Source organism: Malania oleifera, chromosome 4 (genome assembly GCF_029873635.1).
Source record: "Malania oleifera isolate guangnan ecotype guangnan chromosome 4, ASM2987363v1, whole genome shotgun sequence".
Lineage (NCBI taxonomy): Eukaryota > Viridiplantae > Streptophyta > Magnoliopsida > Santalales > Ximeniaceae > Malania > Malania oleifera.
In genome coordinates, this window is record NC_080420.1 from 98,579,169 (window position 1) to 98,606,588 (window position 27,420).

At 38.3% G+C, this 27,420-nt stretch overlaps 1 protein-coding gene across 2 annotated transcripts; it reads left to right on the plus strand.

Moving 5' to 3' along the window:
- LOC131154064 (mediator of RNA polymerase II transcription subunit 20a-like) lies at positions 1-26,571 on the plus strand. Of its 2 annotated transcripts, XM_058106561.1 has the most exons (5): positions 1-192; positions 293-435; positions 545-723; positions 1,043-1,132; positions 25,917-26,571. In XM_058106561.1, exons 1-5 carry the CDS (start codon positions 179-181, stop codon positions 26,157-26,159), a joined length of 669 nt encoding a protein of 222 aa, XP_057962544.1. In that variant the 5' UTR covers positions 1-178; the 3' UTR covers positions 26,160-26,571. The 2 variants fall into 2 exon arrangements, with proteins under 2 accessions (XP_057962544.1, XP_057962545.1); XM_058106562.1 differs by lacking the exon at positions 1-192 and having other exon boundaries at positions 290-428.
- The last annotated feature ends 849 nt before the right edge of the window (positions 26,572-27,420 follow it).

Genomic DNA, 27,420 nt, shown 5'->3' on the forward strand with positions numbered 1-27,420 from the left:
TTTCTCATGATTTCAATTAGCGCATTAATGCCATTGACCTAGCATAATCCTAGATTTTTGATTGTTTCTGTTTTATACGATCACCAGTACTGCAAACTGGAAGGAGTCAAGGAGACTTCCCTTTTCAAGCAGGGCATTTCCATGGATATTGAATGAAATACAAAGAACTTGTTGAAAGATGCCCCTCAAATGGTGAATTTTTGAGTTCTGACAATCTATTCGATTCCACTTTTAGGGCTGTCTCTCCATTGAATTGCTTCATTTTTCTTTTCTTTCTTTGTTTTCTCTCCAGGGTTTTGCACTGGCAACCCAATGCGGGAACAACAGTGAACAGTCAAATTCTCACCGAAGTGTCTCAGTGCGTTGAGAGCTTCAATGGCGCCAAGGAAGGAAGGTGGAAAGCTACCCTCACCTTCTACAGACCCATGGTACGAGGTCGGTCATTGTGGATGAGCAACCTTCTTATTTTTTGGTGAAAATAACTTCCTTTTTTGTTTTTCAGTTTTTGAAAGGATAATGTAGTATGTTTTTATTGATTTATTAGAACCGGCATTAGCGAATGAGTTTCCGCGTGATTTTATGGGGATTTTGCTTCCGGAGCAGCCGAAGAAATACTACTTCGTACTACGTGGGCAGCGGATCGTTCTTGAAGCGGATTTGACAATTCAGACGATAATGGAGAAGTTACAATCTTACAAATCGAGGGTTTCTCTTAATTTCGAGGTTCAATTTCTACTCTTCTTGGAAATTAAACGACTACTCGTATGTGTTTGTTGGTCTCTGCTTTCTTAGAGCAAGTTATCCTGATTGCTGATTGATAAATAAAATTTCAATTAGCCATAGATGGGCTAAATATGTTGGGGATGTCAAAGCAACTATTCCCTGTTGCTTATCACTGATCGCTAAAAATAAGCAAGTGGTAGAATATATGCTTACGCGTGGGCTCTGTAGAATAATTAGTAGAATTTTTACTACCGAACAAATATCTTTGCGTGTGCGTGAGCCTACAACTTGTAAGCTAATTTATGTTCTATTTTTAAAGGGGTTTCAATACCAACTTGGTGACTTCCAACTGAAGGTGGGCAAGGTCGTGCCTGTGAACTCTGAAAGTTTGAGGGGAATAGTTATGGAGGTACTGAATTCTTACAATATTTCAACTTGGGTAAACTTTGAATGCGTTTTTCGTGGATATTGTTGTAGATTCCCTGTACATCATGAAATTATTGAAAGAATTATATCTCACTTGCTTTTTCTATGTGTGTAGAACATATTTATTTTTTTCTGTATTGATTATGAGTTTGTGACGATATGCTCTATCCTAGGTTGATATTTGTGTCCATGCTTCTGATATGCATGGATTATAATGTATTGGAAGGCCTTTTCTTTTTGTTTTGTATATTGTTGGACAAGGAGAGGATAAAGCTCAAACCATAACTTTAGCCATGTGAATGGTTTGTTCATTATGTTTTTCTGTTTCTATTTTAACATGCTGAAACTGCTGATGCAAATTGAAAGTACTGTTAGGTAATCTATATAGCCATTGTAGAGAAAATCATGTATTGGCCATATTGCGCAATATGTAATGCTATTTCCTGAGAGCGATCCCATCTCTATCATAGACGATAAGATTTATGTATCAGGTGATATATCACCCTCATCATTCCTGTTACTTGTTTCTTGATGAAATGACACTGCAGCATTCCACAACAGGAACCTATCAACATGCTAGTCTTGTTGACCCAGTTGACTCTAAAGGTTTTAAAATATCTTCTTTTTTTTTTCTTCTGTGGTTTCTTGGCTTTTGATGGCTAGAAACTTAATTTCTAAGCTGGACCAACAAGATTTTCGCATCAAGAGCAAGGATTGAAGCTTGAAATCAAGATTCAAGTAGATTGGAGCTCCAAAATGGGAATTGATCATTAGAAAGTGTTGTCTTTTTTACATTTTGTTTTCCTCTAATTTCTACTTGATTTTGGTTAGAAAAAGATCTTTAATGTAGATGTATAGTCTTTGAATGTTGGATATCATCAACATTTTGACATTGTTTGCTATGCTCACAGGAATTTTAAACAAAGATAAGAAATAAAGGGCAATAGAAGACAAAGATGCTTGAGTTAAAGCAATATGATCACCCAAAGAATAAAAGGCTTGCCAACTATCAAGCACTTAAAATTTAGAAACCTTGGCAGCCACATATCCCAAGAAAGCATTCAACTAAGATTTTTTTTTTCGTCGTAAAAGAAATATTTTAAGAGAGAGAAACAAGGGAATCACAATCTAAGAGAGGACAGGGGATCCTCAAACTAGGAAAAACAAAATAAAACAAGAGAAAAACAAAAAAAAAGGGAATAAAAGTAATACAAAAACTAGCAACCCTAATTAAGAATATCCTTCTTTAAGTCTTTCTCATCATAATTGATAGAGCTCTCAAGACATGCTTGTTCCATATGACTTAGTCACCTTCCTTTTAGCCCCATCCAAACAAATTTCATTCCCTTCTAGATCAGCCTGCCACAATCCCATATCTGTCAATTGAAGGCCATAAATTATGCCTTGTTGATAGCTGTTAATCTAGGCTGTATATACTTTCATAAATAGGAGAGGAGATTTAGCTTACCATGTATAGCTTCCTAAAATTACTCTATGTAAATTAGCTGGCTTACCATATATAGCTTCCTAAGATCATTTTGTGTAATTAACATGTATAGATTTAAGTTTCCTTGTATGACTGACAATCTTGCCTATATACCTTCTCAAAAGAGAGGACAATTCGAACCATTCTGTTATGGTTTCAGAGCCATTCTCTAAGAAATCTCAGTCCTAGTTTTCTCAGTCATAGCCGCAGTACTTATGGAGAAGCTAGATAAGCTAAAATTATGTTGCTTGGGAGTTTCAATTGGAGATCTTTCTCAAGGGTAAAGAGCTGTGGGGACATATAGATGGCAGCAGCAAAGGGGAATCTACTGTGGAAAGGTCTGTGGCTGACAAGGCAGCTTGGGATGCGAAAGATAATCAAATAATGTCCTGGATTCTTGGTTCTATGGAGCCACATCTAATTCTTTCTCTGCGTCCTCATAGGTCTGCAAAGGCTATGTGGAATTATCTCAAGCAAGTCTATAACCAAGACAACAATGCTAGGCGCTTCCAGCTTGACTTGGCTATTGCTAACTATACTCAAGGGGATCTATTAGTTCAAGACTACTACTCTGTTTTTCTGATTTTGTGGAATGATTATTCCGACCTTGTTACAGCCACAGTCTCTGCAGAAGGATTGGAGGCAGGACTGGCAACAGTACAACACATACACAAAACCAGCCAAAGAGACCAATTTCTAATGAAATTGAGGACTGAATTTGAATCTATTTGTGCCTCTCTAGTAAATAGAGATCTTGTTCCGACCTGTTTTGGAGAACTCTTGCGTGAGGAACAACGCCTCAATACTCAGAATATTATGGAGCAGTCTTGTGTTGCTTCTAATTTTGTCTCAGTTGCCTATGCTGCTCCTGGCAAGGGGAAGGGTCATGACATGAGCACCACACAGTGCTATAGTTGCAAGAAATATGGCCATATTGCCCCTAACCGTCCTCATAAATTTTGTAATTACTGCAAGTAGCCAGGGCACATTATTAAGGACTGTACTATTCGTCCTTCATGCTCCAACAAGGTCTATCATGCTGTTGTTTCTGGTGACTTACAGCCAGCTATGCCTGCTGCTACTGCTGCAACTTTTGCTGTTGCTTTACAGCGTCCAGCACCTTTTCTAACTCGAGAAACGGTGCAAGAAATGATTGTGAGTGCATTTTCAGCTTTGGGTCTTCAAGGTACCGGTTCTTCATCTTCCTCTTGGATCTTAGACTAGGGTGCTTCTGATCATATGACAAATTCTCTCCATGGTTTAAGTAACATCAGAGAATATTATGGCTCTTCACATATTCAAACAGCCAATGGTAGTGCTCTACCCATTGTAGCAGTTGGTGATCTATCTTCTTCCTTTAAGGATGTTCTTGTATCACCTAATCTCTCTGTGAATTTAGTTTCTGTTGGCCAGCTTGTGGATCAAAATTATGATGTACATTTTACTCATGGTGGTTGTGTCATGTAGGATCAGATGTCAGGGCAGTTGATAGCGAAGGGGCCTAAGCATGGACGTCTCTGCTCTCTACAACTACCTGTTCCACGAAGCTTACCTTCTTTTCTCTGTACTCTCTTTACTTTGTAATAAGTCTAGAGTGTCAAATGAAGTCTGGCATAAGCGCCTTGGTCATCCTAATTTTAGGGTTCTATCTTATTTGTTGAAATATGGTCTATTGAATAATAAAGAGCATTCTTCTTCCACTATGTTTCCTGATTGTGCAACTTGTAAACTTGGCAAAAGTAAGACTTTGCCCTTTCCTTTTGAAGGAAGTAGAGCCACCCACAGTTTTGAGATCATTCATAGTGATGTCTGGGGTATTAGTCCTATTATTTCTCATGCCCAATACAAATATTTTGTGACATATATTGATGACTACACCAAATATACGTGGGTGTATTTCTTGCGGCACAAATAAGAAGTTTTTCATATGTTCAAACTGTTCTTAGTTCTTGTTGACACTCAATTTTCAGTTGTTGTTAAAATTCTTTGGTCCGACTTGGGTGGGGAATATGTCTCATGAGTTCCAATCTTTCTTGAAATCTAAAGGTATTATCTCTCAATGTTCTTGTCCTTATACTCCACAACAAAATGGAGTAGTTGAACTAAAAAATTGTCATCTTTTAGATGTTGTTTGGACCATGCTCGTTGAGTCTTTGGTTCCTCCTACGTTTTGGGTAGAAGCACTTACCACAACAACCTTTCTTATAAATAGACTTTGTTCCCAAGTTTTGGATTTAGAGTCTCCATATTTCAGGCTTTATCATCACAATCCTATCTATACAAATCTTCACATTTTTGGGTGTGTATGCTTTATGCATCTTCCCCCACTAGACACAAACAAGCTTTTGGCCCTATCCAGCCGTTGTGCCTTCTTGGTATATAGTGTCACACAAAAGGGTTATTTATGCTATGATCCAAACTCTAATCGGGTTCGTGGTTCAAGGAATGTGCTCTTTTTTGAAAATCAATGGTTCTTTGCTATGTCTTCCTCATCGGAGTCTTCTGTTGCTTTCTTCTTGCCTTCTTTTGATGATACTTTTAGTGCTCCTAGTACTCATGTTGAAAGGTTCCAGCCAGGCATGGTATACTAGCGGAAACCTCTAGTGCTGCCTCCTTCTGCTCCTGTCTTGCCATCAGCTCCTTTGCGCTGCTCCTCTAGAGTATCTGGTCCTCCTGATTGTTATGGATTCCCGTCTATGGCAGGTACTACTACTTCTGCACTGTTTGCCACTCTATCTTCTATTGCTATTCCTACTGGTTACTCACAGGCAGTCAAAGAGAAATGCTGGCAGCAGGCCATGCAGGAGGAACTATGTGCTCTTGAGGCTAATAAGACTTGGGAAGTGCTGGATTGCCCTACAGGTGTGACTCCACTTGGATGTAAGTGGGTCTATTCTATTAAGGTTAAGTCTAATGGAATTTTGGACAGGTATAAAGCCCGCTTAGTAGCTCTCTGAAATAATCAAGAATATGGAGTAAATTGCGAGGAAACTTTTGCTCTGGTGGCCAAAATGACCACCATCCGCACAATTTTGGCTATTGCCGCTTCTCAAAATTGGGGTTTGCATCAAATGGATGTTAAGAATGCCTTTCTTCATGGGGATCTCAAGGAAGATGTTTATATGCGTCCTCTTGCAGGTTTACTTTCCACCCCTACTTTGGCAGTGTGCCAATTGCGTCGCTCCTTGTATGGTCTCAAATAGGCCCCTCATGCATGGTATGAGAAATTTACTTCTACCCTACTCAAGTTTGCTTTTCTCAAAAGCAAGTATGATGCATCTTTGTTTATTCGCAAAATTGAGATTGGTGTTGTCATTCTCTTGGTGTATGTTGATGACAGAATCATCAAAGCTCACTCCTTTAAACACAAATACACAAGATAAATCAAACAAGAAGCAAGCAATCATTAAAGTATAAACATAAAAATGCTATTTTACATGGAACTCATACCTTCAAAGCGCACTCCTTTAAATACAAATGCACAAGAGAAATCAAATATTAAGCAAGCAATCATCAAAGTATAAACATAAAAATGCTATTTTGCATGGAATTCATACCTTCAAAGCTCACTCCTTTAAACACAAATACACAAGAGATATCAAACATGAAGCAAGCAATCCTCAAAGCATAAACATAAAAAATGCTATTTTGCATGGAACTCATGCCTTTTGAAGATGTACTCCTTTTTGTGTGCTTTCTTCTCTTTCTTTTCTTTTTATTGGTTTGCAGCCCTAGCTTCCCTTTCCTCTTTCTCTCTTCTTGATCTCTTTTCCTCCAATCTTGAAGCTGCTGTCACAATGGGGCTGCTGTCCAAGCCACGAAACCAAATTTACAAAGCTCCAAATGACAATCTGTCCGACCAGAATAAAGAAGGATGAGTCACGAACAACTTGTCAAAATTTCAGCTCAATCGAATGAGAAATCACCATCCGATCGTCAAGATCAAGCTGACTGCACAGGCACCTCAAATCCTGAATTTTCAGCAAACAATTTTCTTCTCTCTCTCACTCTTTCTTAGCTGTCCCAAGGATGCATGAAACTCTTTTTTTTCCCCCCCTCTCTTCTTGTGTGGCCGTCACTCCCCTTACGGATGCCCCTTTATTATAGGGCCACAGTTTCATTCATCATTAAAAGCAAATCAAACCATCTTAGGCAATTTCCTTTCTTTCCATGCGTGCGCTTTCCATTTGCAGAGAGTTTCCATCATAGGCTCAAATGGATGTTTCCTACTAATTTCTTTCCATGTAATTCCCAAGCAAGTTAATTGAATTAGGAAACAAATCATCATTTTTTATTGCAAATCATTCAAGTTTGAGAAATAAATCATTCAATTTAATTGAATATTCTGGCATATTCCCTTTTGCATTATTCTTGTATTCCACTTTATTTCTTTGATGCATTTCCTTGAAATTCAGTATTCCAGACCCCCCCTTCGGTATCTGTATGAACAATGAGAATGCCTAAATTTTTTATATTGGGCCCCAGACAAAATTGAGTGTCTATAGCTACCCCTCTTTATAGGTTTGTTGCTTAAGATGGCTAGAAGAGCAGTCTTCTTGTTAACTTTTAGCAACAAATCTATAAAGACAAAAGATGCAGATTTTGGATTGGGCCCAATGTAACAAGAGAAACCAATGTGTGAACTCACAAAAATGCATGGTATTTCAGGTCAACTTGATGAACCTATTGAGTGTTCTGAAAGCAATAACTGCTCAAGCCTATGGACCAAAGCCATATGCTTCTGAAACGATAAGAACAATTTGAATGTGACCCTTCGAATTAATGAGATAATCAGGGCAACTTGAAGTGTTAGTTGCTAGTTAACTTGAAAGTGACTATTTGAAAAAAATAGGCAAAGCAACTTGGAGTGTTAGTGGTTAGTACAACTTGGAGTGTTAATGGTTAGTGCAACTTGGAGTGTTAGTAGTTAGTGCAACTTTGAATGCGACTACTCGGATTTGAGAACTATCAATGCCACATGCCCCGAGGTAGTCAAGATAACTTGGAAGAGGACCACTCAGATTTGGGGACTATCAATGCCACATGCCTCCGAGGTAGCCAAGATAACTTGAAAAGGGACCACTCAGATTTGGGAACTATCAATGCCACATGCCTTTGAGTTGGCCAAAACAACTTTGAAGGTGACTACTCGGATTCGGGAACTATCAATGCCACATGCCTCCGAGGTAGCCAAGATAACTTGGAAGGGGACCACTCAAATTTGGGAACTATCAATGCCACATGCCTCTGAGATAGTTCCCAAATTCGAGTAGTCAACTTCAAAGTTGTTTTGGCCATCTCAGAAGCATGTGGCATTGATAGTTCTCAAATCTCAGTGGTCTCCTTACAAGTTATCTTGGCTACCTAGAGGCATGTGGCATTGATAGTTCCCAAATTTGAGTAGTCACCTTCAAAGTTGTTTTGGCCATCTTAGAGGCATGTGACATTGATAGTTCCCAAATCTGAGTGGTCCCCTTTCAAGTTATCTTGGCTACCTCGGGGGCATGTGGCATTGATAGTTCTCAAATCCGAGTAGTTACCTTCAAATTTGTTTTGGCTATCTTAGAGGCATGTGACATTGATAGTTCCCAAATCTGAGTGGTCCCCTTCCAAGTTATCTTGACTACCTTAGAGGCATGTGGCATTGATAGTTCTCAAATCCGAGTAGTCACATTCAAAGTTGACCACTAACACTCTAAGTTGTACTAATTACTAACACTCTAAGTTGCACTAATCACTAACACTCCAAGTTGTACTAACCACTAACAGTTCAAGTTGTACTAACCACTAACACTCCAAGTTGCCCTGGCTATTTTTTCCAAATAGTCACTTTCAAGTTGTACTGATCACTAACACTTCAAGTTGCCCCGATTATCTCGTTAATTCGAGGGGTCACATTCAAATTGTTTTGATTGTCTCAGAAGCATGTGACTTTGGTCCACAGGCTTGACTAGTCATTGCTTTCACAACATTTAGTAGGTTCATCAAGTTGACCTGAAATACCATGCATTTTTGTGAGTTCACATATTGGTTTATCTTGTTACATTGGGCCAAGTCCAAAATCTACGTCTTTTGTCTTTATAGAATTGTTGCTGAAGATAACAAGAACACTACTCTTCTTGTCATCTTAAGCAACAAACCTATAAAGAAGGGCAATTGTAGACACCCTATTTTGTTCAGGGCCCAATATAAAAAATTTAGGCATTCTAATTGTTCATACAAATACCTAAGGGGGGGCCCGAAATAGTCAATTTTAGGAAAATACATCAAAGAAATACCGTAGAATACAAGAAAAATACAAAAGGGAATATGCCGGAATATTCAATTGAATTGAATGATTTATTTCTCAAAATTGAATGATTTGCAATAAAGAAGGATGATTTGTTTTCTAATTCAATTGACTTGCTTGAGATTTACATGGAAAGAAATCAATAGGCCTGTTGAGCCTATGATTGAAACCCTCAGAGAATGGAAAGCAAGCGCTTGGAAAAAAAGGAAATTGCCTAAGATGGTTTGATTTGCTTTTAATGATGAATGAAACCCTGACCCTATAAGAAGGGGGCATCCGCAAGGGGAGTGACGGCCACACAAGAAGAGAGGAGGGGCAAAAAAAAAGAGAGCTTCGTGCATCCTTGGGACAGCTAAGAAAGATTGAGGGAGAGAAGAAAATTGTTTCCTGAAAATTCAAGATTGGAGGTGCCTGTGCAGTGAGCTTGATCTTGACGATCGGATGGTGATTTTTCGTCTGATTGAGCTGAAATTTTGACAAGTTCGTGAATCATCCTTCTTCATTCTGGTCGGTCAGATTTGTCATTTGGAGCTTTGTAAATTTGGTTTCCTGGCTTGGACAACAGCCCCATTGCGGCAGCAGTTTCAGGACTAGAGGAGAAGAGATCAAGAAGAGAGAAAGAGGAAAGGGAAGCTAGGGCTGCAAACCAATAAAAAGAAAAGAAAGAGGAGAAAGCACACAAAAAGGAGTACATCTTCAAAAGGTATGAGTTTCATGCAAAATAGCATTTTTTATGTTTATATTTTGAGGATTGCTTGCTTCATGTTTGATTTTTCTTGTGTATTTGTGCTTAAGGGAGTGAGCTTTGAAGGTATGAGTTCCATGCAAAATAGCATTTTTATGTTTATACTTTGATGATTGTTTGCTTAATGTTTGATTTCTCTTGTGTATTTGTATTTAAAGGAGTGAGCTTTGAAGGTATGAGTTCCATGCAAAATAGCATATTTATGTTTATACTTTAATGATTGCTTGCTTCTTGTTTGATTTATCTTGGGTATTTGTGTTGTGAGCTTTGAAGGGAGTTTGGCAACTTTGCATGGTAGCCTTGGTGGTCAAGTGGGCTAGGATTAGGCTTTCTTCTTCTTTTCTCTTAATTTAAAATGTGCAACCTCGACTTTATTTGATCTAATCAGTTTAGGTTTGAATAGGTTGCAGGGCTGCTTTGGAGTCTTGCAACTTGGTTAAGGTTGCCTTTTTCTTATTTTATGACTTAAATTTTGCATCCTTGATGTTTATGGATTAAGTCAAATTGCTTTCTTGATTTGAATGGTTGTTGGTTTCGTTTTGATTCATGTTTCCTGTTAGGTGACTACAATGGTTGTTGGTTTCCCTTTGATTCATGTTCCCTTTTATGTGACCACAATGGTTGTTGGTTTCCTTTTGATTCATGTTTCCTTTTATGTGATCACAATGGTTGTTGGTTTCTCTTTTTTTTTGAATCACGTCTCCTTATATATTATTACAATGTGTTGTTGGTTTCCTTTTCATTCATGTTTCCTTATATATGACCATAATGGTTGTTGGTTTCTTTTTGAACCAAGTTTCCTTATATATCAGCACAATATGTTGTTGATTGCTTTTAAATGCTTCATTGCTCTTCTTTTTATCACATGATATGGCTTTGGATTGCTCACCAATGCATGCATGTTCTAAAAAGCCAATTCATTGCATATTATACATTTGGAAGTTAAACTAGGTTCTCTTGTATTTATCACATGATATGGTTGTTTACCAAAAAATGAGGAAAAAATATTTAAAAATCCGAAAAAATTTTAGGAAAAATGTTGAAAAATTTTAGAAATTTTTGAAAAATCTGGGATTGTTTTTAGAGATTCTTTTGCTAAAAAAAAATCAATGATTTTTTGATTTTTGTGTGTGTGCGTCCCTATGATTTAAAAAAGAGCAATGAGGTATTTTATACCTTACTTGTATTAGCTCTGATGGAGGGTTTATCTAACAGAATCCTCTCGTTTGGAGGTATTATTAGACATTTCTAAATCACACCCAAATTTTTAATCTCCTTTTAATTTGTTCATTTATTTATTTACTTATTCATTTATTTATTTGTTTTAAAAGAAGTTAATTAAAGATTATTAAATTCAATTTGGGAATAATTCATAATTAATTAGGTACCGTTTGCCGAACGGGTGTGTAGGGGGTGCGAATACCTTCCCCTCGCATTACTGTATTCCTGATCCCAACTCTTGTATAAGCAGACCGAGACTACTGGTTCTTTGGCTTAGGTTTAGTCTAGTGACCAATCAAATGAGTAGTAATTAGGTGTTTTAACCGCACCTAGTTAAATAATAGGTTAGTGGCGACTCTAAAATCAAAATTTTCAATATCATATCATATACCCTTGCCTCCCTGGAGCCCCTGCTCCCGAGACGTCGCGACAGCTTGACGACTCCACTGGAACATTAGAGAGTTAAGCCATCAACTAATTAGGAATTATCTCAAATTTAAATTTAATAAGTCTTTTAATTACTCAATGATGTTTTGTGAATATTATTTGTATGATTGTGAATATTGGATTGTATTTATGTTTGAATAAGCATGTGTAAAGATGGATGACATGTGGGGTTTAGGGAAATAGTCTAAGTATGTGAACTCACACACTCTCACGAGCCTCCTACTCGGGCTTTACCTTCCACGATTAGATAGGGGTGTAATACCGTTAGCTCTTATGAGGCAAGGTCTTTGGGGGCATGTGAACCACTCTGCTCAATTTGTACTTTGTCCAAGTCCATTGGGTAAGGATAGGACATGCTGGGAACCTTTTGCCACTAAGGGATAAAGCTTGAACCACACATACTCATTTATATTTTTCCCTCCTTTAATATAGAGCCTCGGTGAAAACCTTTAAGTGATTAATCCACCAGGGGTTGGGACAAGAGCTTCATCATTCTCCACATAATTTAGTCCTGTCTTTTGTATATATTTTTGAATTACTTTGTGTTGTTTTTAGCATTCTACATTCATTTTAGACATGCATACTACTTGGTCAAAATTTTGGAAAGCCACATGAGAGGTCTTAAGCAAAGTCATGAGGAAAATTCGTCAAGATGTTTGAGAGATTAAGGATCAATTGAATTAGTTAATGGGGATTCTCACTACTATAAGCAAAGGGAAAGTTGTGCAATCTCCAGAACCCGCAATTGAAGAAGATCCTCCATTTCCATCGGGATTTACTCCTGTTAGTGAGCATTTGGTGAATTTGTCAACTGGCTCGGGACCAAGCTCATACCCGTTTATCCCGACGGCATCAGTCCTAGGAGCAAATACACAAGATAAATCAAACAAGAAGCAAACAATCATTAAAGTATAAACGTAAAAATGTTATTTTGCATGGAACTCATACCTTCAAAGCTCACTCCTTTAAACACAAATACACGAGAAATCAAACATTAAGCAAGCAATCATCAAAGTATAAACATAAAAATGCTATTTTGCATGGAACTCATACCTTCAAAGCTCACTCCTTTAAGCACAAATACACAAGAAAAATCAAACATGAAGCAAGCAATCCTCAAAGTATAAACATAAAAAATGCTATTTAGCATGGAACTCATACCTTTTGAAGATGTACTCCTTTTTGTGTGCTTTCTTCTCTTTCTTTTCTTTTTATTGGTTTGCAACCCTAGCTTCCCTTTCCTCTTTCTCTCTTCTTGATCTCTTCTCCTCCAATCCTGAAGCTGCTGCCGCAATGGGGCTACTATCTAAGCCACGAAACCAAATTTACAAAGCTCCAAATGATAATCTGACCGACCAGAATGAAGAAGGACGAGTCACGAACAACTTCTCAAAATTTCAGCTTAATATGACAATAAATCGCCATCTGATCGTCAAGATCAAGTTGATTGTGCAAGCACCTCCAATCCTGAATTTTCAGCAAACATTTTGCTTCTCTCCCTCACTCTTTCTTAGCAAGGATGCATGAAGCTCTTTTCTTTTCTTTTTTTCCCTTCCTCCTTGTGTGGTCGTCACTCCCCTTGCGGTTGCCCTTTTCTTATAGGGCAATGATTTCATTCATTATTAAAAGCAAATCAAATCATCTTAGGCAATTTTCTTTCTTTCCATGCGCTTGCTTTCCATTCGCAGAGAGTTTCTATCATAGACTCAGCTAGATGTCTCGTACTGATTTCTTTCCATGTAAATCTCAAGCAAGTCAATTGAATTAGGAAACAAATCATCATTCTTTATTGCAAATCATTCAAGTTTGAGAAATAAATCATTCAATTTAATTGAATATTCTGGCATATTCCCTTTTGCATTATTCTTGTATTCCACTTTATTTCTTTGATGTATTTCCTTGAAATTCAGTATTCTAGATCCCCCCTTCGGTATCTGTGTGAACAACGAGAATGTCTAAATTTTTTATATTGGATCTTAGACAAAATTGGGTGTCTACACTAATCTAAATCAAGTAGACACGAGAGCAAACAAATAGATAAAATATACGAAACTTTATAATTGCTGATTAGTTTGTGTTTTGGAGTCCCAATCTACTCAAATCTTGATTTTAAGCTCTAATCTTTGGTTTTGACGCAAAGGCTTACTTGATCCATCTTAGAAATCTTGTTTCTAACCCTCAAGAGCCAAGAAACCAAAGAAACAAAAAATGAGGTCTTGAAGCCTTTTCCTTGACTAGGTCAACAGGATTTGCATGATGTCCTATAGGAGGAATTGGGTGGTTTCAAAGAGCTGGTAATTTACATCAATGCGCTCTATTATACTTAAAAATAAAAGAGAAAAAAACCTTTGATGTTCTTCAAAGAGGGGGTCCATTAAGCGATTTTGCTTGATTTATGCCTGGAGAGGAGCAATGCTAACTGACCATTTGTTGAGGTATATTAAGATAGGAAGAGAACACAAGCAAATGGGGAAAAAGCACAACTGCCCACTGACCTAAAGACCTAACTAGCACTATGAAGAAAACCCCTTTTTCAGACCCTTACCATCTTGGTTTAGGGCATTGCAAATTTCCTAGTTCCATTTTCTTAGCGTGGTACCACCATCCAAGCGGATTTCCTATGCCTCTAAATTAGCTAAATGCAAACCCATATTATCCAACAACAGCGAGAACCAAGAACGGGCTCGGCCTACTCATCCTTGCCTATTCCATCCTTCTCTAAACTTGAAACTCCCTCAGAAGAATTTGATTCAAACTCGAGTTGGTCACTTACCTTGTCGAAAATTAGGCCTTTGTCATAATCCAAGTCATTATCCAAGTCACTCTCCTAGTCTAAAACATCAATCCCTTCTTCTTTCCAAAAGAATTTTCTTTGCTTACCTTTTTTGTAGATCAATTTTCAACTCAATCTATTGGGAGTCAAGATTGTCTTTCAGAATCTAATTACTTTGTTGAGGAATTTTTTCACTGGTGGCTTCTTGCTTGAAGAGATAAGCCACACTTTCATATTCGTGATCTCAAGCCAGCTAAAGCTTCTAAGGTTGATATTAACAACCTCCTAGCTTATGCAATGCACTCATTTGTAAAATCATTGCCAACAAACCGAGAAAATTCCTTGATAAGATTGGAAGCTCACGTCAAGCTACTTTTAACCCTAGTAGGGCAATTATATATAATACCATTATCACCTAGGAGTCGTGCGTATTGTGAAATCAAAAAGAAAATGAGGCTCTCTCTTGGCCTTGAAATTGGACCTTTTAGAGGCATACCATACAATGGAATTTCATCGAGAAAGTCCTTAAAGTAATTTGGATTTAGGGACTACCTCATCCATTGGATAATTCAATGCATAAGTACCCCCACTTTCTCAAAGTTTGCTAATGGGGTCCCAATTAGTTTGGGGCATCAGGTAGGGAGATCTCCTATCCCTAGCTATCGTCATTCTGTGCCAAGAGGTACTAACAAGACCAATGCTTAGAGAAGAGGAGCTTGATAGCTTCCATTGAATCATAATTGCAAAAAATTGTGCGTCTATATCCCCACCAAATGTTAACTGATGATGTCTTTATCTTCTATCAAGTATATGGATTGTTTAGGTCAAATCATAAACTTGTCACAATCTGGTCTTATGTTCAGAAAAAGTACCTCATTTAGAGAAAGAGGGAAGTTGAGGAAATTCTAGGAATATGAGAATTATTTGGCAAATCTACCACTTGGTGGGACTCCCTTTGATGGTGGGTATAATGAAGCTATATTATTTGCCCCACTAATCAAAAACCTTGACTCCGAATGTAAAGGTTGGAAGAGAAAGACTCTTCTTTGCTAATTAAGGCAGCAACTATGTCTATGGCTACCTACATCGTAAGCACCATTGAACTCCCAACTTCCATCACCCACAAACTAGATTCCATGATGAGAGGTAGGGAGGAGGAAATAATTGTAAATTTGTTTACATTACCACAAATTGGGATTCCTTGTGTCAATCATATTCCTTGGGAGGTTTGGGTTTAGGAGAATGAAGGACTTTGACCAAGCTTTGATTGCAAAGTTGGTTGGAATGCTCTATTTGGTTCAAACCAACTTGGGGTCAATCAACTTGCAAACAAGTATTGCTCAAGATGGTCATTCTAACATGGACCAAAAAGACATTTGGATAACAATGTTGGGAAAAGGATTGGATTCTAGGTCTCTAATAAGGATGCATGTTGGCAAGTGGGTGATGGGAGTAACATAATATTTGGAGCTAACTTTGGGTTTCATACTTCTAGAATTTTTGAGTTCAACCCAAAGCAAATGTTGAGACCCCCCTCCCATTATGGTTTTAGAGCTTTTGGATTTGCAAAGGAATTGGTATTTAAGAAAGCTTTAGGAGTGTTTTGAGGAAGACAAGTGAACCAGATTGAAGAATTCTTGGAAGATAAATGGGTTTTTGTTAGGGCGAAAGGGGAGGAATCTAGCATACACAGATACACCCACACAAAACACATAGAACACAAATCAAATTACGTGGTTCGGCCAAACTCGACCTACATCCACGGGAGAGAGGGAATCTCACTATAAGATCAATAAGAGAGATACAAGAAAGGAGTAACACAGCTCAACTCAAGTCTCTGAACTAACCTCTTTGCCTCACAGCTTACTCTTCTTCTGCACTCTATAAATTATTCACACACTCACAATTTTACCAAGCAGTGTACAAATATATATATCAGAGGGGAACATTGAGATGGAGTAGCAATAAAGACAAATTGCATGCTCGAGGCTGCGCATGCTCCACGAGCTGCAACTTTCCAAGCAACAATAAATGCACCCACATGGGTGGGTCAACAAATCACCCCCTCCAAACATGTGGGGGCAACCAAGTGTCCGCTACTCTGATGCTGCATCACTGTGACCTCACCCTAGACCCAAGGCGTCAACACCCCTTCGCGAGAGTGCCCGCACCCCCTTGCTGAGGTGCTCATGTAGGGATCATCTTCTGGATGGTTTCAGTAGATCTAGAAGACCCACTGAATCTGAGCATAACTCCAATTTCTCTCTAGTCATTGTCTTTGTCAACATATCTGCTGGGTTTTGACTGTCAAGGATTTTCTCAACGGCTAATATCCCTTCATCAAGAAGAGATTTGATGAAGTGATAGCGGAGTCCAATGTGCTTGGTCTTTGAGTGGAATGCTGAATTCTTCGCTAAGTGTATAGCACTCTGACTGTCACTATACAAAACACTCGTCATCTGCTTGAAACCCAACTCTGTCAACAAACCCTGTGACCGGATCATCTCTTTGCTTGCTTCTGTCATGGCTACATACTCTGCCTCTGCAGTGGATAGAGCAACGATTTTCTGTATCTGTGATATCCAACTAACAACAGTAGCACCTACTGTGAAAACATATCCAGTAGTGCTTCTTCTGTGATCTATCTCGCTAGCAAAGTCTGCATCTACGTATCCTTGCAATGTCAGATCACTTTTACCAAAGCATAAACATTTGTTAATTGTACCTCGGAGATACCGTAAAATCCATTTTACCGCTTCCCAGTGAATTTTTCCTGGATTCGACATGAATCTGCTAATGGTTCCCACTGCATGATTGAGATCCGGTCTCGTGCAGACCATGGCGTACATTAAGCTTCCTACAGCTGAAGCATATGGAATTTTGTCCATTTCTTTTTTCTCTTCCTCTGACTTTGGAGACTGAGTCTTTGATAACTTGAAATGATCGGCTAATGGTGTGCTAACTGCCTTAGCATCACGCATGTTGAACCTTCTGAGAATCCGCCTGATGTACTAGGCCTGAGACAACTGCAAGGTTCCCTCCTTTCTATCCCTAGTGATTCTCATCCCATGCATCTGCTTTGGTGGACTCAAGTCTTTCATTTCAAATTTAGTGGACAACTGCCTTTTCAATTTTCTGATCTCGTCCATGTCTGATCCTGCAATTAGCATATCATCAACATAAAGCAAAAGAATTATTGAACTTGATTTATACCTCTTGAAATAGCAACAATGATTAGCGTTGCATTTGCGGCAGTCATTTTTTTGCATGAAGCCATCAAATTTCTTATACCACTGCCTTAGAGCCTGTTTCAAACCATACAGACTCTTATTCAACCTGCAAATAAGTTTTCCTTTGCCTTTCTCTGCAAAACCTTTAGGTTGGTGCATTTTATATCTCCTCCTCTAGATCACCATGGAGGAAAGCAGTTTTTACATCTAATTGCTCGAGGTGTAAATTCTCTGCTGCAACAATGCTCAAAACTGTCCGAATAGTTGTGTGTTTCACAACTGGTGAGAAGATTTCTGAGTAGTCAATACCTTCTATTTGTTGGAAACCTTTGACCACGAGTCTTGCTTTGTATCTTCTCAAACCATCATGCTCTTCTTTTATGCGGTACACCCATTTGTTTTGAAGAACTTTTCCCTTGGGCAACCTAACTAGCTCCCAAGTCCTGTTGTCGGTGAGTGATTTCCTCTCATCTTTCATGGCAAGTTCCCACTTGTTAGCCTCATCCACTTGACATGCTTCATCATAGCACTCTGGTTCACCTGCATCAGTTAGTAACAAGTAATCCAAATATCTCCTATTTGGTACATGTGGTCGGGAAGACCTTCTCAGAGTCGGAGTAGGAGTCGGAGTTGGAGTCTGTGGTGCTTCAGAGCACTCCTCTATGATAGATTCCTCTGTCTGGGAATTATCAATAATCTGTTGTGCTATGTTGCTGTTAGTGTAATCATCCAACTCTACAATATCAGGGTTATATAGTGCGGGATTACTTGATGATGTCTCGTCTTTGAACATAACCTTTTCATTGAAAACAACATCTGGACTTCTGATTATTTTCTTGTTTTGATCATCCCAGATGTGGTAACCAAACTCATCTTCACCATATCCAAGAAGTGTGCGTTTTTGAGATTTTGGATCAAGCTTGCTCCTAGCCTGATCACTTATATGTACATAAGCAGCGCAATCGAAAACTTTTAAATGTGAAAGTTTTACCTCCTTTTTGCTCCATACCTCTTCCGGTAGCTGGAACTACAATGGTATTGATGGACTTCGGTTGATTAAATAAGCAGCTGTGTTGATTGCTTCTGCCCAAAACTGTTTTGGTAAACCTGCTTGTAATCGCATACTTCTGGCTCTCTCAGTCAAGGTTCTGTTCATTCGTTTTGCTACGCCATTGTGTTGGGATGTACCTGGCACGGTTCTTTCAAGTCTGATCTCATGAGCGTAGCAAAACCTTTTGAATTCTCTATCTTCATATTCACCACCATTGTCTGATCTCAGCTTTTTGATTTTTAAGCCTGCTTCATTTTTCACCATGGCCTTCCATTTCTTGAAAACATCATATACTTCAAATTTATGTCTTAAGAAATAAACCCATACTTTCTTAGAATGGCCGTCAATAAAGGTGACGAAATAGGATTTCCCACCAATGGATGAAACTGGGCTCGGTCCCCAAACATCGATGTGCACCAGCTCTAATTTTTCTTTCTTTGGAGTTCTGCCGAATGTCTGAAAGCTAACTCTTTTCTGTTTGCCGAGGATGCAGCTTTCACATTGGTCAATATTAGCTGACTGGAGACCTGGTATCTTTCCCTTTGAGTTCATGATTTTCAAACCTTTCTCACTCATGTGATCGAGTCTCTGGTGCCATAGGTTTGAATCTGCATTCCCTGCAGCAACTGAAATTGACATGCAAAGATCTGTAGTCATATAAAGAGTACCAGTTTTCTTACCGCGCAAGACTCTCCCTTCCTTTCCAAAGAGCATAACAGTGCATCTCCTTCTCCTGAAGAAGAGGCAACATTTGCTTCGGTCTTATTTTCTGGCTCCTTCTTCTGGGATCGACATTGATTTTTGTAGTGGCCAATCTTGCCACAATTCCAACACTCGATCTGCTTTTTGTTTTGAGTGTTGTTGGAATTTCCTGGAGCTCTTGATTTGGACCGTTTGCTTCTTGATCTTCCACGGTTTTGATTTCCATTTTGATTTCTGACCCTGGTATGTTTCTCACCTTGTGTGACCAAGTGTCACAAGCTAAGCTTGTTCAGGGCATTATGCTTGCCTGTGATCGCTTATCTCGTGTGCTTGGGATGGGTTTCCATCATGTAAATACTAGTGTAGGGTTATTTTCTACTAGTAGAGTCTTTGTAAGCCAAATATGGCAGTATGACTCCTCGGTCACTTTGATGTTTCCTAGTGCCAGGATGATAATTACATAAAAACCTCTTTAGGGGAGGGTGAGTGTTCATCAATCGTTGTAAAACTCACTAGCAATTGTCAACGTGCTTAGCCTACTTGCCTCCCTCGCTAAGTACAACATGTCAACGGAGGATTTGTTAATGAATTACGTTTGCTTCAATATTTACTGCTTGGTTGCCACGGCTTTCTTGAATTGATTATTATTTCCGCTGCTATCTGATTGAATGTTAATGAAAGTGCTTCGTGGATGAATGTTGGGAAACAATAGGCTGGCTAGTTAAGCAAGAGTGCTTTAGCTAGCGCCGCACGGCCCCTTTACAACGGTGTGAAAATAGTCGGACCGTGACACCAAGGCACGCCCTTGGAGGTTAACAGTTGGCTTTCTCAGGGTGTCAGTATCCTGTAGTGAAGCCATCACTTCTTCCAAATTCAAGGTTTCCTTACCAACAAGCAATGCTGTGACAAAACTATCATAAGAAGGTGGTAGAGATGCTAGGAGAAGAAGTGCTTTATCTTCTTCTTCAACTTTTACACCAAGACTCATTAAGTGGGTCATGATCTTGTTGTAATCATTTATGTGGTTAAAAATATTTACCCCTTCTTCCATTTTTAGCTGATAGAGTTTCTTCTTCAAAAATAGCTTGTTTGTTAGAGATTTTGACATGTATCTCTGTTCTAATTTATTCCATAGTTCAACAGGTAATGATTCATCTAAAACAGAATATTTAACTTCATTTGACAAGCATAAACGAATAGTACTAACTGTTTTCATTTCCATCTCTGCCCAATCATCATCATTGATATTTTCTGGCCTCTTACCGATTAGCGGCTTGATCAAGTCACGCTGAATCAAGATATCCTTGATTGCACTCTGCCATAAACTGAAATTGTTCTGACCGTCAAATTTCTTTACGCCGAATTTGGATAAATTGTCATCCATTGTAAAACAGCAACTTAGAGGCCGATTTTGGCAAAATCGACTACACCAATGCATTCGGAACGGCCAAAATAGCTAGGAATAGGTCTGACTTGATATATGTGGGCCCCATAGATGACGTGGCAGGTGGGCCCCATTGGTGATGTGGCAAAAAAAAAAAACTTTGATTGTGGCATGCACTTCTACACACTTTTGTAGTTTTAATTAATTGGTGCAGGAAAAAAAAAGTCTCCCACCTTACTTTTGTATATAAAAAGAGAAAAGGTGAAGTGAACACCTTTTTTTATTTTAATAATAAAAGACCTCCTTAGTGACTTGCTGGGGAAGAATTATCTTCTTCCTTCACCTCTCTCCGTCTCTTCATAAAGAATACTCCCTGCTCTGCCTTTGCACACAAAAAAAAGTTGCACACCAGGCAATCACTCCTCGCGACTGAGTGCTCGACACGATCAACAGCGAACGATTTTTTTTTTTTTTTTGCGGGGAAGCAACTTGAGGGGCTGGGAGATCAGAGGAGATTAATGGCGGTGCATGAAAAAAAAAATTCCCTTCACGCCTTTACGATGTGGTTTGCGGTCACAGCTTCGACTCGACATCACCAAACCCCAAACCTTAAGGTAAGCTCAAATCACGCTCCTCACCCTTTCTAGCTTTGATACCAGTTGTTAGGGGGAAAGGGGAGGAATCTAGCATACATAGATACAACCACCCAAAACACACAGAACCCAAATCAAATTACGTGGTTCGGCCAAACTCGGCCTACATCCACGGGAGAGAGGGAATCTCACTATAAGATCAATAAGAGAGAGACAAGAAAGGGGGAGTAACACAGCTCAACTCAACTCTCCAAACTAACCTCTCTGCCTCACAGCTTACTCTTCTTCTGCACTCTGTAAATTATTCACACACTCATAGCTTTACCAAGCAATGTACAAATATATATATTAGAGGGGAACATTGAGATGGAGCAGCAATAAAGACAAACTGCATGCTCGAGGCTGCGCATGCTCCACGAGCTGCAACTTCCCAAGCAACAATAAATGCACCCACATAGGTGGGTCAACAGTGTGGCCTTTGGATAAATGTGGATCCTTCTCGGTGAAATTAGCCTATCAATATGCTAGATTTAGTGCAAAGGGTTGGGGTAAAAAGCTTGAGTTGCTCTCTCCTCCCATTTCCGGCACAACCATTGCCATACCACTTCAAATCCATTGTCGCCTTGTTCATTCATCCTAGGACAAGTTGAAATGATTAGTTCCTACCTTGAGTTTTATGTTTAATCTTGAGTGCAAGTCTTGTCAATTGGGATAACATCATTGTGTTCCTTTTGCTTATAGGGTCAACAAACAGGCAATAGTCCTTTCATGCTAGTCCATTATGATGTTTGGGGTCCCAATTGTGTCAAGCTGAACTTGGGGTTCTGTTACTTTGTTACATTTGTCGATGACTATTTTGGGATGATTTGGTTGTATTTAATGAAAGATTGTTCTAAGGAGTTTAATATCTTTTGTGCCTTTTGTTCTCAAATGAAGGCTTAGTTTGATGCGCCAATTAGGATGCTTCATAGTGATAATGCTAAGTAGTACCTTAGTACCCAATTCACTACCTATATGTCTAATTCTTGTATGATCTATCAATCATCTTGTGCCCACACTGTACAACAAAATGGAGTCGCAAAGTGTAAAAAAAAACATATTCTTGACGTCACTCGTACCCTATTGTATCAAATGAATGTCCTTGAAGTTTTTTGGAGTGATGTTGTGCTCACTGCTTGCTCTTTCATCAATAAATGTCATGCTTTATCCTTGGTGGTAAAATTCCATATTTAGTTATCTTCCCTAAGGGTCCTTTGTTCTACTTCACTCCTATTTGGTCATGTGCGAGGAATGGATAAATTGGATCCTTGTGCTATCAAATCTATTTTTCTAGGCTATTCCTATAATCTAAATGGATATTGATGTTATAGCCTTGCTTTACATTGATTCTTTGTCTCTGTTGATGTCACTTTTTTTTGAGTCTACACTATACTATAATTCCTTGAGCTCTGTTGACCTTGATATGTCCTTTCCTTTACCTTGCCCCCCAGATCGTAACCTATTATCTATGTCCAATCCTTCTACATCTTCATCTAGTTTGAGTCCTTCTTGTTGCTTGGATCATCCCAATTTGCAAGTATACACAGCACGCACGAGGACTCAATAGAGGAGGAAATCCTCTAGATTATACTTTTGTGCCTTTAGTTCCCTCTTCAAATAATCCTATTTAGTATGATGTTGATCCTCCTATAGCAGTTCAAAAAGGTAAACAGACTTTTACCCAACATTCAATCTCCAATTTTGTTTGTTTTGATTTCTTGTCAACCTTGTTCTATCTTATTAGTACGCTTTCTTTTGTTGCTATTCCAAAATCAATTTCTAAAGTTCTATTGCATTTTGGGTTGAGGACTAAAATGGTTGAAGAGATCTGTGCTCTACATGATAATGGTACTAGGGATTTGGTATCTTTCCTTCTGATAAGTCCGTGGTTGGTTGTTGCTAGGTGAAAAATGTGAAAGTCAATCTTGATGGTTTTGTGACTCATTTGAAGGCCTGCCTTGTTGCTAAGGAATATTCTTTGGTGTACGGTTTTGATATTATTCATACACATTCTCTTTGGTTGCCAAACTTGCCTCAACACATTTGTTCATTTCTTTGGCCACTACTTGTTACTAGCCTTTACATCAGTTAGATGTCAAGAATGCTTTCCTACATAAGGATCTTGAAAAGGAGCTTTATATGGAGCAATCACATGGGGTTGTTGCTTATAGGGAGTTAGGCTTAGTGTGTCAGCTCAAGAAATCATTATATGGTTTAAAACAGTATCCTAGAGCATGGTTTGGTCGATTTAGTGATGTAGTTCTTGAGTTTGGCCTTCGACGTTGTGTAATAGACACTGTATTTTATTGCCAGACTCCATTTGGTAGGATTTTACTTATTGTGTATGTGGATGATATTATGATAACTGGTGATATCAAGGCATCCAAGGCCTAAAGCTTTTCTTACATACTAAGTTTTAGACCATGGACTTGGGACCACTGAAGTACTTCTTGGGTATAGAAGTGTTGAGATCCTATATGGGAATCGTCTTGTCATAGACAAAGTATGTTATTGATTTTATAGATGAGATTGAGCTATTGGGACCCAGACCTATTGATACACTCATGGATCCCAACAGTGAGTTAGTGCTAGGTATTGGGTGATATGTTGCCTAATCCAGGACCATATCGAAGATTTGTTGGAAAGTTGAATTATCTCCCAATCACTTGACTAGGCATATCTTCCGCAACAAGTGTTGTAAGTTCTTTGGTTATTCGAGAACAAGTCATTAGGATGCAGTAATTTGCATCTTGATATATCTCAAAGGTGCACGAGGGAGAGGTCTCTTACATCAGGATCGATGCCACACCTCTTATTAAGGGATATACAAATGCAGATTGGGCTGGGTCACCTTTTGACAAAAGATCCACAATTGGATACTATATCTTTTCTGGTGGTACTTTGGTTTCTTAGAAAAGTAAGAAACAAATTGTGATGGCCAAGTCAAGTGATGAGTCAGAGTAAAGTGCCATGGCTCATATTGCATGTGAACTTGTTTGGTTGAAGAAAATAATGGAAGGACTAGGTTTTCCACATTCTTAGTCTATGGAGCTGATATGTGATAATCGAGTTGTTATTCATATTGCCTCCCACTTTGTCTTCCATGAGCGGACAAAACATGTTGAAGTTGGTTGCTACTTTGTTTGGGAAAAACTTGTGTAGAAGCCCATTACAACCATATAACCACTCATGTGAAGTGTGATTTGTAGCTTGCTGATTTATTCACTAAAGCCATGGGGGAGGTAGTGGTGCTCTAATTAAGTTCATTTTTAACAAGCTAGGATCCTATGATATGTATGCTTGAGCTTGTGGGGGGGGGGGGGGGTCATTTAGCATTGTTAGTATGTGCTAGAGTTATGTTAGGAAGTGTGAGTTAGTAAGGGTATTGTGGTCTTTGGCATATACTTGATATATATTACAAATAGAGGGAGAGACCTATTACTGAGGTAGGTCTTCCATTTTTACCCAATTGTTCAACAATTGAATTAATTAAAAATTTTATATGAACAATATGTAGTTAAAAGGATTATATATGTTGATAATATTAGTAATTTGAAATTTCTTTTCTATAATTGTTCAACTTCAATGATCTTTTCTTTTCTAGGTAGTTCAAGTTGTTTATACTTTATTTTTGTAATGATAACTTCTATTATTATAATATTTTAATTTTACAGCTTAGATCATACAATATAATTTGTTGGTCTAATATTTAATAGGTTTTTATTACTTCAACTAGTAAAATAGTATAACTGCTTTAATTTATTGTATGTTTTATGTACCCAGTAGGTTAATTGACCAAATGAAGCAAATGTATTTTGTTTATTTATCACATATATAGCTAAAGGAAGTGAAAAAAAAAGAAGTATATATGCATATATTTTTTCTGTCAATAGCAATTTAAACCAATTTAAAATTTCCTACCCTCACTAAAGAATGTTTGTAAATTGAGCTGAATGATCCAAAATGCATTGAAAATCTTTTTTGTAGGGTTAAAGAATAAAAACAGGCCAATATACCACTGTAGATAAGGTCATGTTTGCTTTTAAAAAGAAGTTGGGTGCCTGCATTTTTTTTTTTCTTTTCAAATCTCCTACATGAAGGATCCTTCCAAAAGGATCATTAAATGTTTTTGCATTGGTAGTGTTGAGAAAGAAGTGTCTTGGCTTTGGTGAATTGGACCCTTAGCTTCATAAATGGCAAAACTAAATAGCTAGCTGTGCTGTGATAGATCCTCTTCTAGTTTTGCTTTTTGGTGCTCCTTATTTTGGGGGTTTTTCCTTATTTTTTGTTTTTATCATCTTCTATTCGGTATAAATTGTAGTCTTGTGTCTTTTGCCTCAATAAAATTGTCTCTTCCCTCCCCACTACCCCTCCCGTCCCCCCAACCAAAAAAAAAAGAGGGGAAGCAAGATTAGAGTCCATATAACTCGGCCTGTCTTGACTATTTATATTGAGCACTAACAGATTTACACTTGGCTGTTTGGAGATTGCACCTTGTGGGGTGTACAACCGCTGCCCATCTAGATGTGCCCTTCAGGTGGCCAAAAATCTTTCCATTTAAATGATGACAACTGAAGGATCGTGAGTTTTGGTTGTTCGTTATACTAGGCAGTTCCATATGATCACGGAGCTTAATTTTCTGAACTCACCTTTTTGTTACTAATCATCCCTAGGCTGCATTTTTTGGCACTACTATTTATGCTCTTGCAATTCAAAAACAAATTGTGGTTGAAATGTAAACATTTTTATGTTGGTTAGCCTTGTATTTGTAACAGAAAAGTGCTCAATGCCTCGATCCTTTTCGCAGGTGGAGTACCTTCCCATATCTTCTTTGGATAAATCCAGGCAAATCATGGAAGAGTTTGTTGATATATGGCAAGAAGCTGTGTCAAAACGATCATTGCCAGGTCATTTTATGCACATAGAACCAAACTTTGCAGAGTATGGCCTTGCTGACCTCTACACTTCCCAACACACAGCTGTTCAGTATGCTACGGTCATGGCTCAACTGATTGCAACAGTGCAATCGGTACAGCAAGTGAGAAATTAAATGAGAAAGAGAACAGTCCGCTGCTTTCTGTCCTTTATATCTGATTTTTCCTAGTAAAAACTTGATGTCTGCAGTTCCTGCTAGTACATTGTGTGAATCCTGATGTCTTTTGGATTGAATAGATGACACCTATAAATCTTTTTCTTTTGTGTATAACTGATGCATTAAAAAAGAAATAGTTGCATAAATCCTTGTTTTCTTTGGGTTGTAAGCTATGAGATCCTGCTGCAAGGCTGTAGAGACAAGAAAATCGGCATAAATATGTATGAATGGCTTGCGGCAGGATACCTCATTACTCATCTGTAATTAAACACAAATAGGGAACAGAGCTTCAAACAGCAGCAAGATTCCCAACACAGCCAGAGTTTGGTGCTTCTGAGCACCACCTATTTATAAATTTCTTTAACTATTACTTGAGTTGTTGGGCTAGATTTTTTGATCTTTCTGTTATGTGTTTTGTTTTGTTCTGTTTTTTGTTTTTGTTTTTCAAGGTGGACAACATTGAAGGGGCGCTTCCTTTCTCTTATAAAACCCTAGCAATGGAGCGTCCACAAGCCAAGACTCATTGACTACCTCCCCTCTTTTTCCCTTAAAGAGTGAAAAATGAGTACATAAAAACTTGGTCGTGGTTGCTTTATGTGGATATTCGTAGAGGTAGGGTGCTTGTGTGGCAACTAAAAGAGAGCTATGTTGATTCCAAAAGTTAGTATTTTCCTAATCTTTCTTCATCATTTTCTATATTAAATGTGGTCAAATATTGGTTTATGCATGCTTTCTAACATGAGAAGCATTTGAAAGTAAATCTGAAACCCTATCAAGTAATTTCTAAAATTGCTATGCATATGTTTATGATTTTATCCCTTGAAGTAGATAAAATATTCTTTAGTAGGCTTGAGAGTCGATTGAAAGAGGTTTGTTAAGGCATAGCCCATAGTGTTCTACATAATGTAGTTCCATTGAAGGCTAAACCTACAGATTCCCTTTTAGAAAGCTAAATTTGGCACTTGCTGCTTATCTTTATGATCTCTATGAACTTGGAGAGGAGCTTGTCCACAAGTTTACCTAGCATCTAAACTATTTAGGATAGGATATGTACTCTTGTTATGATCCATGTAATGAAACTACTTGTGGAATTGGTTTTTTAGCTAATGCCATGAATAAATAGTGCCTACTTGGACGGAGGTTTATATCAATTGAAGGCAAATGTCATGTGAGAGTTGGCATAGTCATAGAAGATTGAGATAGTATCATTGGTTATTGT